We start from the raw sequence: 12,736 nt of genomic DNA, 5'->3' as shown, positions 1-12,736 counted from the left end.
CCTAACCAATTACACAAGTTTAAAACAAAATTGAAGCTTATCTTCTACAAACATATACACAATGTCCTTCAATCTTTCATTAGATAACATGAAATATTTGTGACTATAACTTTTAACTTTTCAATATTTATAGATTAAAAGTTCTAATCTCTATTTAGTCCATTCACTCCGCGCATGGCGCGGATACCACCTAGTAATTTAGTATAATAAATGAAAAGTATTGAAATCTTACAGATAGAATACGAATGAACATATACAGGCAGTCAATGTTTACATCACGGAAAGTTACATAAAAGACTAATTTATTATAAAGAATACTTAAATAGTATTCTTTCTTGATGAGTATAATCATAAACACCGAGTTCAATAATTTTATATCTTACAATGAAAAGGTAGGCATTTCAGTCTACGTATGATTTATTTCGTCGGGCTCACGAATAAGCGAAAGTTGTATTTCTTCAAGTGATAATCCTTTCGTTTCCGGAACGAGAAACCAAATAAAAACTAGTGCTGCTCCTCCGACGGCCCCGAATATGTAAAATGTTCCTATTATGTAAATTTTTATTAATCAAAGTTAAATTATAGAATTCTCTATAAAATTTAACTTATTGATATATATATATATATATATACAACATAATTTAATAAGAAGAAAATTATACCTTGAGTGCTCCATTCAAACAGAAAGTTGAAAGCGTAAGTGACGACAGAACTACTTGACCATGAGGCCAATGTAACTATACTCCCTGCTGTTACTTTTATATTCATTGGAAATACCTGCACACATACAAAAATCATACAAGTGTTACTTAATTTAAAAAAAAAAAAATTGGCATACTATTTTCTACAAAATAATTTCATGTACCTCAGACATAATTACCCAAGGGAGGCCTCCCACGCCTATTGCATAAGATGCAATATACAGCTGCCAAAGAAAGAAAATCAAAAATTTAATTACGTTTTATTTGTATAAGAAACCAAAAATATTTTTTTGATGACAGTGTGAAAGGTAGAGCAAATGTTTTACCGTAACGCATATAAACGTGAATACTGGAGTTAGTTCCAAAAGCAATTGCATTTTCTGCTCGTACCATATACAAAACATTAGTTAATAATACAATAGATAGTAATATATATTTGATCAAAAAAAAGATAGTAATATATATATATATATATATGTAAAATAACATGTAATGTGAAGAAAGCCAGTTAAAAAAAGAACCTGTAATGTGAAGGCGAGGCCAATAAACATGCAAAACAAACACATCCCAGACGCTGAAGCCTATAATTTTCAGAATAAAAACCAGAATTAAACAACTTTGTAGTTTCTATGATAAATGATTGGCCTAATTTGAAAATTCAGAAACGTGCTCACCAACAACAGGGGCCGTCTCCCCCATTTATCAACAAGAATTAGACCAATCATGGCTTTTGGTACCTGCGAATAGCCACAAAAAAAATGGAAACTATAATAATAAAATATTAAACAGAAATTCTTAGTTTATAAAGTTGTTTGAAGAAGTTTGGCCCAACAAAATATCGCAAACATCAAAATAGTTCAGTAGTTGAATAACAACTGATTTAAAAGAACATCGTTTGATTTTCACTTAAATATGGTATAAATGTAGTCAATTAAAATTATGAAAGACGACTGTATATAGTACTTTTTTCTGAACATTGAACAATTGTATATACTTACCACGAAGATGCCTAACAGTGTCGATCCAATGGCCACCGAAAAACCTGTTTCAGCCAAAAGCTAATTATTAAAGCAAAAGAGAACTCATGGTAAATATCTGATTTAACTTATCTCTCCTCGTCATGAAAATAAATAATAATTTGAATATGATAGCGTGTATATATATATATATATAAACTTGTTATTCTTACCAGCTTTTCTAAAAATGGTGTTTGCATAACATAATACAGCAGTACTCCCTGAGAATTGTTGTATTAACATTAGCCCGATTCCTACCTGAGGAATAACAATGCATGTCCGTGCAAATAAATACAAAAACTATAGTCTAGAAACTAATTTATATACTTAATTTTACAGCATATATTAAAAAAATACCACGAGAGTGTGTCTATACTTTCTCTGCAACAAATCACTGAAACTCGACTTCGAATCACTTTCCAGCATTTTGGTCATAACCTTAAAACAAAACAAAAATCATTCGGGCTCTCGCTCTAGATTACCTTTTGTCGATGAATGAAGATATATTAAAAAGCATATATTATAGTTAAACTCACTTGAATCTCCGAGGCTTCACTTGAGATATCAGCATCTCTCCCTCTAAGCCGGAGCAGTGAATTTTCTAGTTCTTTATCCGTACTAGCTTTTGCCTTTTAAAATTGAGATAATTTAATTAAGGTTCATGGTTAGTGGTTTCCTTACGAAATATACAAAAAAAAAAACAAAAATTAACCAACCAGCCATCTTGGGGACTCTGGTACGAAGAATAAACCGATTCCTTGAATGAAGCAGGGTAAAGCACCTAAAACGATAAAATATTAGATTTCTACACTCTACTATATACCATTTGCTTTCGTATTTTAACATCACTTCCATGTCGATTATGAAATAATAATTAGTTTTACCTAGTAAAGCCATCATCCTCCAGTTGATGAAATTCCCACAAAAATAAACCATGGCGAGTCCACAGTTTTGAAGAAGCTACAATAATTAGTCACACGAGAATTCAAAAGGGTCAGTCAATATTTGGGATATTTTGATTGAAACTTTCAGGTCATACAGAATCATACTATTATCATATTAAGAGTGTGATTGGTAACTACAAAAGTAACTTGGAGTAATTAATATAGTGAAATTGGGAGTAACATTAGAGGAATAAAATAACAACCAAAGAAAAAGGAAATGTCACATCCAGCGCAACACGAATTTTTCTTCACATAGCAAGGAGAACAAAATAAACATTTTTACTCTATTTAAATACTCTATCTGTTCCGAAATATAAATTTTTTTAGGTAAAACATATTTATTAAGAAAGTTACTTTTTATCTAAAAAATATCATTAAAATTTTAGATTAAAAACTATTCAACCAATTACAAAATAAAACTATTAAATTTAATTGATTACAAAATTTTTGATAAACTTAAAGCTACCTAGAAATATGAGAACATCCTACATATTGAAACATAAAAACTATTCTAAACATTCTATATTTAGGAACATAGGGAGTAGTTAGCGAAAAGATAGGTGAAAAGTTTTCATCCTGATTGATATGAATTTAGCTGAGTGAGAATAAAAGTATTTCTTGCTAAAAATATAACGCTATTTATGACATACAGTCGGATCCTAAGTTTCATTAGTTTTACTTCAAAATAATAAAATATTAATAAATATTTTTAAACGAAACATCCTCAATTTTTGGTGAAATACTTTTTGTATTCTTTTAAAACTTTTATATTTTAAAAAAACGCATATATTTATTCCCACAATACCACAATTTGGCTGGTTTTGGGAAAGAAAAGATACCTGATTTGAAAAGGTAAATGTGCCGCGAACATGTTTCGGCGTAATTTCTGCTATGTAGACCGGTACCTGCTTGGTACATCCATCATAAGTGTTATTTTAAAGTGTATATATATATATATATATATATAAATAAACATAAATAAAACTTGTTAAGGTGATATCATATATATATATATACACTAATAATAGTTAACAAGTTAATTACCACGTAGCTAATCAAGCCGAGTCCTATCCCTGATGAGAATCTTCCGATGTTCAGCCACAACACATCCTATTATGTTCCAGTTAAGCATAGCAAAAGAAGAATATATCTTTTAATTGTTGGGTCTATTTAACCATAAGATAAATTGTTTTATTATTTTTCAAAAAATAATGATCTTTTTAGCAAAAAAATAAAAATAAAATAATGATCTATGACCCATATGTCTGTGATGAAAATCTTTTAATACCTTAGCGAAAGCGATGCACAGCCAACCAGTGATGCAGAGTATATCGGAGACCCACATCGTCTTAAAATAAAGAAGAAAAATGTAATTAGCAAATAGAAATATACATTTCTAGTAGGAAATAAGTTTCCTTTCTTTGTATTCTTATAAGATTTTTCTATTTCTTTGTTAAATGGGAAAATTTGTTCATAACAATGTTTTAAGATTATGAAAAGATAAAAATATAATTACCCCTTTTCTTCCTAGCATGATCGCCATTTTACCGCTGAACAGCGCACCGAATGTTGCTCCCAACGTCGAGAACGAACCAAACGCTGAAAACTGAAAAATTGATTAAAAATACTCAACATTCATCAAAATATAAATTGCACGAGTAGAATTTTTAGTGGGATATTATGTTAAAGTTAGAAAAACTAGTAAGTCATCTACTCATTAAACAGAATGAAATAGAAACAAATGATCGGACGGTACTATAATAAACCAGAAAAGGAATGGTTGATATTTACAAATAATTTTGTTTTAGTCGTGAATTCTACCTGATATTATATGAAATATTAAGTAAAAGCATTTAAATATATATATATATATATTCTGAAAAACTTCTATTGTCGTAGACGATAGTGTGGCGGGCTGGCCACCATAGGTAGATATATTAGTAAATATAACTATCTTTGTATGATTTCATTAACTCCATACATTAGGGGATATTATTATATATTGTTTTCGCAAGGATAATCATGATTACAATTTTCCTTTGAGCTAATGATTACAATATTTTAAAGGTAAGAAAGGAGGAAGTTAACAAAAAACAAAAAAGGTTTTTAATGGAAGTGAACCATACGTAAAATAAACTTCACCATATTATGAGATAACGACTATATATCTTTTTTCATTAGAGTTGATGGGTTAACTATTTCGGCATGAATGAATACAAAAGGTATACAAATATATAATACGGAGTTAATTAAATTAGTTGTGACGTGACCTGATACAATTTTTATATACAAACGTGTTAACCTGATCCAGTTGTACTTATATACATAAGTCAAACGATCTCTGCTGCTAATCAAAGTTTATGATTGGGTTCAGTCTAATATTTGTTTATAGAAACAGTAGAAAAGAAGGAATAAAGAGAGACATACTTCTGCGATAGAGAGACCCATATCTTTTATCATTCCAACCTCAGCACCTGAAGTATAACCAACCTGCAAAGAGAAGACAAACAAACAGACTTTTAGAGTTTACCTTACTGGAATTTTGGCTCCATAAACACTGTAAATCTTTCGGTTTTTGCTTAAGTATAGTGTATATCCATTAGTATAATATTTATTTTGGGTTAGATATATTTTTGGAAAAAGGAAAAGAGGCAAAGTAAAAGAAATTAACAGAAACTCCAAAGGAGAAGGAGCCACAGATGGCTACGAAAGTGCTGAGGATAACACAGGTAGTAATACGACATCCTGAAGCGTCGTTTTGGTTCTTGAGCTTTAAAAGCCCTTCTTCTAAGCTTCTTTCTTCTTTCACCGCCACCATGGTAAGCACATGCAGCACTAATAAGACACAATTTCTTCCTGGTGAACCAGAGAGAGAGAGAGAGAGTAATAAGAAAGAGTTAGAGAGAGAGTAATAAGAAAAGGAGGAGAGAGAGAATGTGCTCTGTTTTTGTCAAAGTGGGCTTACTATATAAGGTGGGGAGGGTGTGGTATTCCTTCCTATATAGTAACTATATTTATTTCTACTCTTAAATGGGCTGGATTAGAACGCTGATGCAATGTGATATTTTTTTCGAAAAAATTCTAAATAAAAATTTCGAGTCTATCCAATTTTCTTTAAGAAAATGATTTAATTCAATTATTCTTATTGGTTTGAAAAATACATATGACCTTGTTGTTTCTTATATCATTATATAGTCATCCATGCGTCATATTCCAAAGTATGTGGACGTGTTTGGCTCATATCAATGACGTTCCACTATATGTATATATTTAAATAGAACCACACAACATAGGCTTTTTATTTGTTTTCTGTCGGATTAAAATTAAAATGATAAATTCAAAGTTTTACAAACTAATCTTCGAAAACAGAGTCTTCTCAGAATAGGAAGCTGCTCAAGTAAAGTCTGGTTTCGGTTTAAAACGCTAGCACCAGCTCCCGGATGTTGCCTGGACCCCTCGGATCTCTCCTGGTCATGTTGTCGGTCACGTCGATGCTGCTTCGCACTCAAGCTCAGGTAATTATGGTATTGGTGGTAATTTTTCAGGTGTTGGAGCTGCTGTTCCTCCAACCATAAGAGATTCTCGTTCTTCTGTATCTTCAGCACTTATGGGTGAAGTCATTGCTGTTCGTAAAGCAGTCATGATTGCAGCTGCGTCAAATGTCTGATCGTTGGTAGTTCTATCGGATTCCCAAGTTCTAATCATCTTGAGGAGAGCTAAGGAATCACGCCCGAAACTGTTTGACATCTATCATTTTAGTCTATCTTTTGATGTAATTTCCTTTTCTATTAATGGCAAGGCTGACCTGGTTGCTAAGACAGCCCTCCCCAGTCTGAATCTCTCCTCCAGAAATGGAGTGTAAGACCTTTTATTTGGAAAGTAAGCAGTTTGATAAAAAAAAAAGAATTCAATGTTTTACATCTAAGCCAACAAAACACACCACAAGCTCCCGGTCGCTTTTTGTAGTTATAAAGTAGAACTATTTACATGTCTATTTCTCAGTTTAAATTTACTTTTAAATTATTATTTTCTGCATATTAGTTCTTTTTGGCTTAGTGTTCTTATGATGCAATGTTTTGTCATTGGTTATTAATACTGTTATTTAATGTTATATTAATTTAAGGTTTGTAATGATTAATCCGTTTGGATCTAACGAACCTATTAGGCTGTTAGCATCTAGGAATGGAACCGCGCTATTGGTAGGCCTTAGACTATCTACAATGCTACACTAAAATTTACTCTATATTTCATTCTAAAATAGAGTAACTCTATTATAGAGTTGAATTTGCTCTAATGGTTCACTCTAAAATAGAGTTACTTTATAATAGAGTGGAATATAGAGTAATCTTGTTTTTTTACTCCAAATATAGAGTGAAAAATAAGATTACTCTATATTTCACTCTATTATAGAGTGAACCATTGGAGCAAATTCAACTCTATAATAGAGTTACTCTATTTTAGAGTGAAATATAGAGTAAATTTTAGTGTTGCATTGGAGATGCCCTTACAAATATTCATTCATGCTGCTTAGTTTCATTTATGAAAGTTTCAAAGATTAAATACAAACGAGGGCAAAGATTAACGATATAATTCGTATTAGGTACGGCTAAACTATAACATTAAATGCTTTAATTTTTCTTCAACATATAATAATACAAACAGTAATTTTTAGCATAGCTTATTTACATTTCCTTCCTGCCGTATAAAAGAGTTAGATTCCTTCCAACTACCCACCTATACGTGTAATGACAAAGGACTAGTTTAACTATACCCAAGCTAACAATTAATACTGCTTTGCTATGTTTTCTTAGAACTGGTACTGTTTTGCTATGTTTTTTTTTTCCGAACTAACTGTTTTGCTATGTTATGCACAATTAACTTTTCTATAATTTATTCTGAGCCAACTTCTTAGTGACAGCAACTAGTTTTAGTTCAACTTGTTAGCTGACATTAAAATCATGTGTTTTATAATTTTTTTGTTGATAAAAGCGTATATAAATATTTGCTTTAAATTCGAAACCACTCTATATTAGTTGATTATCAAGAGAAATGAAGATAACTGTTAAAATAGAGCTATTGACTTTCCTTGGAGACACTCCTCAAGAATCAAGATCATGAACTGCATGCAGTCTAACCCGCTTTATCAAATCTACAATTCTGGTTTGCTTTTGGTATCTTTTAGGAAAATTAACAGTTCGAATATGCACTTGAATAGCGTTTTGAACGAGAAAATTAGCGGTCATGGGTTTGGATTCACGATTGTATTTCTTAACGATTGTGTAATGAAACACTTTTTGGGGTTTAATATAAATTGAGAACTGCCATACTTCAGGCTAACTTCAGACTACCTACCACCATTTTAGAAGTTTCTAGAGAGTCATCTCAAGATCTTCTTATCTATCATTTCTCGTATGTTTGGTTTCAAATGTATGACTTCTCAATTGTAAGATCTTTTCTAACAATTGTAAACTTGGTTACTTTTAAATTTAATGCATAAAATTTAGTCAAAAAAAACGTTGCGTCGTTTATGGTTGTGTTCTTACTCTGTTTTTTGTCGGCTGTCCACTTTTCAATCACTAGACCAAAAAGAAATATAGAGTGAGATGTTTCTAGCAAATCAGTATGTCTGTATGGATGATGACAAATGGCTAGATGCGAGTAATTAAGGGAGTCATGTTACCATAGAGATTTGTGACATCTCTCGACCCACGTTTTGGTCCCCCTCACAATTAACTTTCTTGCCCATCGAAAAAATCTTTCTTATGACTACTATTTATGGATCGAAATTAAATGATGAATTGAAAAGTGATTTTATTGAAAAGAAGAGAAGAAGTTTTAATGTTAGTTAGAAAAGCCTTCAACGATGATCATGTGAGATATTATGTAGTGGGCAAGTTTACTTATACGCACTAAAAACCTTACCTAACTAGTCAAATAATTGAGTGAAAGCACTAGGTGATTAATTAGTTTCCTGATATTTTATGTTTCAGATAACCTATATGAATTTGATTAAAATAGGCAAAAAACTCAGAGGAATATGATATGTTTCTGACATTAAAATAAGTAAAATATTCTCTTTTGCTTATCCACTTACTTGAAGTGCGGCAAGAGAGTTTTATACTTACTGACCAGCATAGATTCATTGAATATGGACAAAAGAACGATCCAGTAAACATGTTTGGACAAACTAACGGGAACATTTTATAAGACAAAAATCCACATGAATTATGAGCAACCCATGGATTTGATGTTACTGAGACAAGAATTATATCCAACCGTACATCAGAAATATTATTCTCCCATCTTAAATTAATGTATTTTATAATTATTCATATTTGAAAATTTTAGATTTCCAATGCATGTTTGGGATAAAACATACTAGTATAATTTATTTTTTAAAAAAACTTAATTATAAATAACTAACATAGACTATACATTAGAATTCCAATACTAACTTGTTTTGTACGAAAATAATTATTACTAAAATGCTTCTTAGTTTGATCAAAATGTTAAAATTAGATTCTAATGTTTTTAGATTTTTATACCTAGAATGAATGATTGAAATCCTGCATTTTCCAGTTCTGTTTTGATTGATAAAATAAATTCATGAAATAGACGCATACATTGAACCTAGTCAGAAAAAGGTCCTCACATACACCTTTGTTTAGGTAAAACTTCAAAAGTAAAACATATGGCTCCGACTGGTGACATGTTCTATTAGAGTTGATTTACAATAAAATTACAATCCGACGTAACTTGCAGTAAAAATTATGTGGTAAAAACTGTAGATTTATGTAGTGAGTTCGCAGTAAAAATATGAGTTATTATTTTTTTAAATAATCGACTGGTAACATTTTCGATGTATAAATTGTAGTATTTTTTATTTCACAAAATAACATTTATGGTAGATTTAACAAAATAGACTGAAAATATAAAATATATAATAAAAATTAAAGAAATATACTTCGATATATATATATATATATATTATATGAAAGGTATTTATATATTTTCATAATCATGTATATAAAATTTTTAGCTACCAAACATAGTTAACAATTTTTTTTATATAATAATTAATTTCAAATAAGAAAATCTATAAAAAAAGTTTGATTAACTAGTGAATAATTACGTGATTTTTTATAATGGTTTGGTAAGTGAAGGAAAGTAAACGTGAAAAATGATTACCATGCAATTAATATATTAAATTGTTAAAAAATTAAAAGTAACCGTAATAATCCGTAGAAAACAAAATAACTACCACATCAACTTCTAATACATACAAAATGGCTTGATGTTGATTAATTATTTGATTTACCAATTTTACAAAAGAGATAACTCAAAATTGTACCTCAATGATAACACATGATAACTCAAACACAAACTTAAAAAAATAAAAAATTAATCATGATTGGTAACATTTTTGAGTTATGGACATAAATCAAATTTAATTATTTGTAACTCATGTCACCAATCAAAGCCATATATGAGACGTGATGGAATGCGTAAATATGCGAAAAACGACTTTTTCATACAGTTCATAGAAGTTCCAAACATACCTAGACTCTCAAGTTTGTTCACCACATACATGATGAACTCAATTTTTCCGTGTCATACCCCAACTTTAGATATCCAATATAAACCAACTTTGACCAAAAATCTGTGAGTCAACCAACTTACATATTGATTCACACAACTGGAAAGATGAGGTAAGAAATAAATTTTAACTGGGAAGATGAGGTAAAAAAAAAAATTTACAAGTTTTCTACCAATTTGAAATTTGAGATTTTTGGTTGTTTGTCCCAAGTTTATTGTTTTTTAAAGTTGGTTCCACGATTTGTGATGCTTTTCGTGCTTATAATTGACATTTTCATTTAAATTAAAAAACATCACTTCGATAACTGTTAAGACTTAACGGTTGACTCACAGATTTTCGGTCAAAGTTGGTTTATATTGGATATCTTTTTTTTTTTTGGTCAAATATATTTATATTGGATATCTAAAGTTGGGGTATGACACGGAAAAATTGAGTTCATCATGTATGTGGTGAACAAACTTGAGAGTCTAGGTATGTTTGAAACTTTTATGAACTCTTCGTGTATGAAAATGTCATTTATTGCTAATTTAAGTAAGAATTTGCTAACTTCTAAATGAAAATTAAGAAAATAGCATTTATTTTGACGTTATTAATTAACTAGCTTTTGTCTCATATTTTATCTGGTTATATCCTTTTTACTAGCAAGTCTCCGGTATAAGAAAGAGAGAGCAAGTCACTAATCCGATGATGAGAGCAAGGATTCTACGCCGTGGAATGTGGAATATAGGAAATATTCCGTTGGTTGTTACAAAATGGACGCCAGACGAGCTAAAGGAGAAGCCAGAGGTCAAATCTATTCCATTATGGGTTCACCTTAAGAATGTGCCCATGCACATGTTCTCATGGCAGGGATTGAGTTTCATCTCAAGCGCAGCAGGATTTCCAGTGAGATTGCATCCTGAAACTGCCTCTTGCTCAAACTTCAAGTTGGCTAAAGTTTTTGTGAATGTGGATTTGTCAAAAGAGCTGCTTTCTAAGATAAATTTCACAAAAAATGGAAAGTCATTCTTAGTGGAATTCAGTTATCCATGGCTTCCACTTCGATGCCAAACCTGCAGCAAGTGGGGACATGTGGAGAAATCTTGTGTGATGAATAAAAATGATGGGGTTGGTATGACTGAGCAGATACAGAGGAATATGATGCAGAAAGCCAAGGAGACTGGGAAAAGCATTGAAGAAGTGAGCATCCCTGAAATTGGGCCTTCTAATTCTGAAGGTATAGAGGGAATTCTGATAGAGGCAGTTGTGGGTGAACTTGAGGAGGGGCAGATAGATGAAGGGTGGAAGAATGTAAATGCAGGGAAAAGTAGAAGCTCAACGAAGAGAGTGCTTACGTATGGTCAAGACAAACTGGTGACGCCATCAAGATTCCTGATACTTAATGAACTAAATGATTATGGCGAGTTGGATAGAGCGAAGAGTACCGAGGAAGTAACACAAATGGAGGTAGTTCAGCACAAGGAGGATATTGAAGAGCAGAATACAGGGATAGAAGGAATAAAAAAGGATGATCTTGTAGAAGAGAATGAAACTAAAGAAGAGGCAATTGGTACGGAAGAGGGAAAACAACAGGAGGTAAATAAAGATAAGGAAGACAGAGATAAGGGTGTGGAAAATGCAAAGGGGGAAGTGAACGTTGTGAGATCACCAACCTACTGTGATATTGTGAAATCTCCTTCGAATGATGTTATTAGTAAAGCAGTTCAAAAATCTACAAAAGCTGATCTGGTCAACAACATTCGACCGTCTTTGCCGAGATCTTCGAAAGCTAATCATAAAGTCTTTCCTGAGAAACCTGGGCCTGGTAATCAAGGCAGAAACGCCTATCAAAAAACCTCTCAATGACAGGATTCTTCTAGAATGTAAGAGGGTTTAATAAAAGTTCGAAGCATGGAGTAGTTAAAGATTGGATTCTTAATAAAGATTTGAAGTTTGGTTGTCTGTTGGAGACCAGAGTAAAGGAGAGTAAGGCGAAGCATATTGTTTCTTCAGTGTTCTATGGTTGGTCTTGGATAAATAATTATGAGTTTAGCAGGAAGGGGAGAATTTGGGTTGTTTGGAGTCCTCAGACGCGGCTAACTCTAGTATTCAAATCAAGTCAGATAATTACCGTTTCAGTATTACTAGAAGGGGAGACAGAGGAGTTCTTTTGCTCATTTGTTTATGGAGAAAATGTCATGGAGGATAGAAAGGAGTTATGGAGTGATATTAAGGATCATCAAGATGCAGCAATGTTTAGAGGGAAGCAGTGGATAATTATGGGAGATTTTAATGAGATTCTTGATGGGGAGGAGCATTCTAGTTATCAAGACTCGGGGTTAACTAGTTCTGGGATGCGTGATTTTGAGAGCATAGTTCAGTACTGCAGGCTTGTGGATCTTGGTAGTCAAGGACCGAAATTCACCTGGTGCAATAAGAGAGAAGAGGGTCTTATATGTAAGAAGCTGGATCGATTTCTTGTTAATGATACTTGGCTGC

General features: G+C 31.8%; 1 protein-coding gene across 2 annotated transcripts; it reads right to left on the bottom strand.

Annotated features, from left to right (window-relative positions):
- Window positions 1-209: 209 nt before the first annotated feature.
- On the bottom strand, window positions 210-5,641 carry LOC103854652 (sugar transporter ERD6-like 18). Of its 2 annotated transcripts, none has more exons than XM_009131608.3 (18): window positions 5,333-5,641; window positions 5,089-5,151; window positions 4,178-4,267; window positions 3,950-4,009; window positions 3,706-3,771; window positions 3,501-3,566; window positions 2,602-2,677; window positions 2,434-2,498; window positions 2,254-2,346; window positions 2,075-2,155; window positions 1,891-1,975; window positions 1,700-1,743; window positions 1,376-1,438; window positions 1,223-1,282; window positions 1,028-1,081; window positions 866-925; window positions 663-777; window positions 210-546 (listed from the first exon to the last, which is right to left on the bottom strand). In XM_009131608.3, the coding sequence occupies exons 1-18, from the start codon at window positions 5,477-5,479 to the stop codon at window positions 407-409; spliced, it is 1,428 nt and encodes a 475-aa protein (XP_009129856.1). In that variant the 5' UTR covers window positions 5,480-5,641; the 3' UTR covers window positions 210-406. The 2 variants fall into 2 exon arrangements, with proteins under 2 accessions (XP_009129856.1, XP_033140406.1); XM_033284515.1 differs by having other exon boundaries at window positions 212-546; window positions 4,178-4,260; window positions 5,333-5,563.
- Between the last annotated feature and the right edge of the window lie 7,095 nt (window positions 5,642-12,736).

The sequence above is a fragment of the Brassica rapa genome, chromosome A02 (assembly GCF_000309985.2).
Source record: "Brassica rapa cultivar Chiifu-401-42 chromosome A02, CAAS_Brap_v3.01, whole genome shotgun sequence".
Lineage (NCBI taxonomy): Eukaryota > Viridiplantae > Streptophyta > Magnoliopsida > Brassicales > Brassicaceae > Brassica > Brassica rapa.
This window is presented reverse-complemented; position numbering and strand designations above follow the sequence as displayed.

Bases quoted from the DNA above. Each gene is read 5' to 3' on its own strand.
- LOC103854652 (XM_009131608.3), bottom strand. From the start codon at position 5,479: ATGGTGGCGGTGAAAGAAGAAAGAAGCTTAGAAGAAGGGCTTTTAAAG. The intron at 5,152-5,332 runs GTTAATTTCTTT...TTCTCTTTGCAG, and splicing joins CCTTCTCCTTTGGAGTTTCT to GTTGGTTATACTTCAGGTGC. The intron at 4,268-5,088 runs GTATGTCTCTCT...TCAATTTTTCAG, and splicing joins TGGGTCTCTCTATCGCAGAA to TTTTCAGCGTTTGGTTCGTT.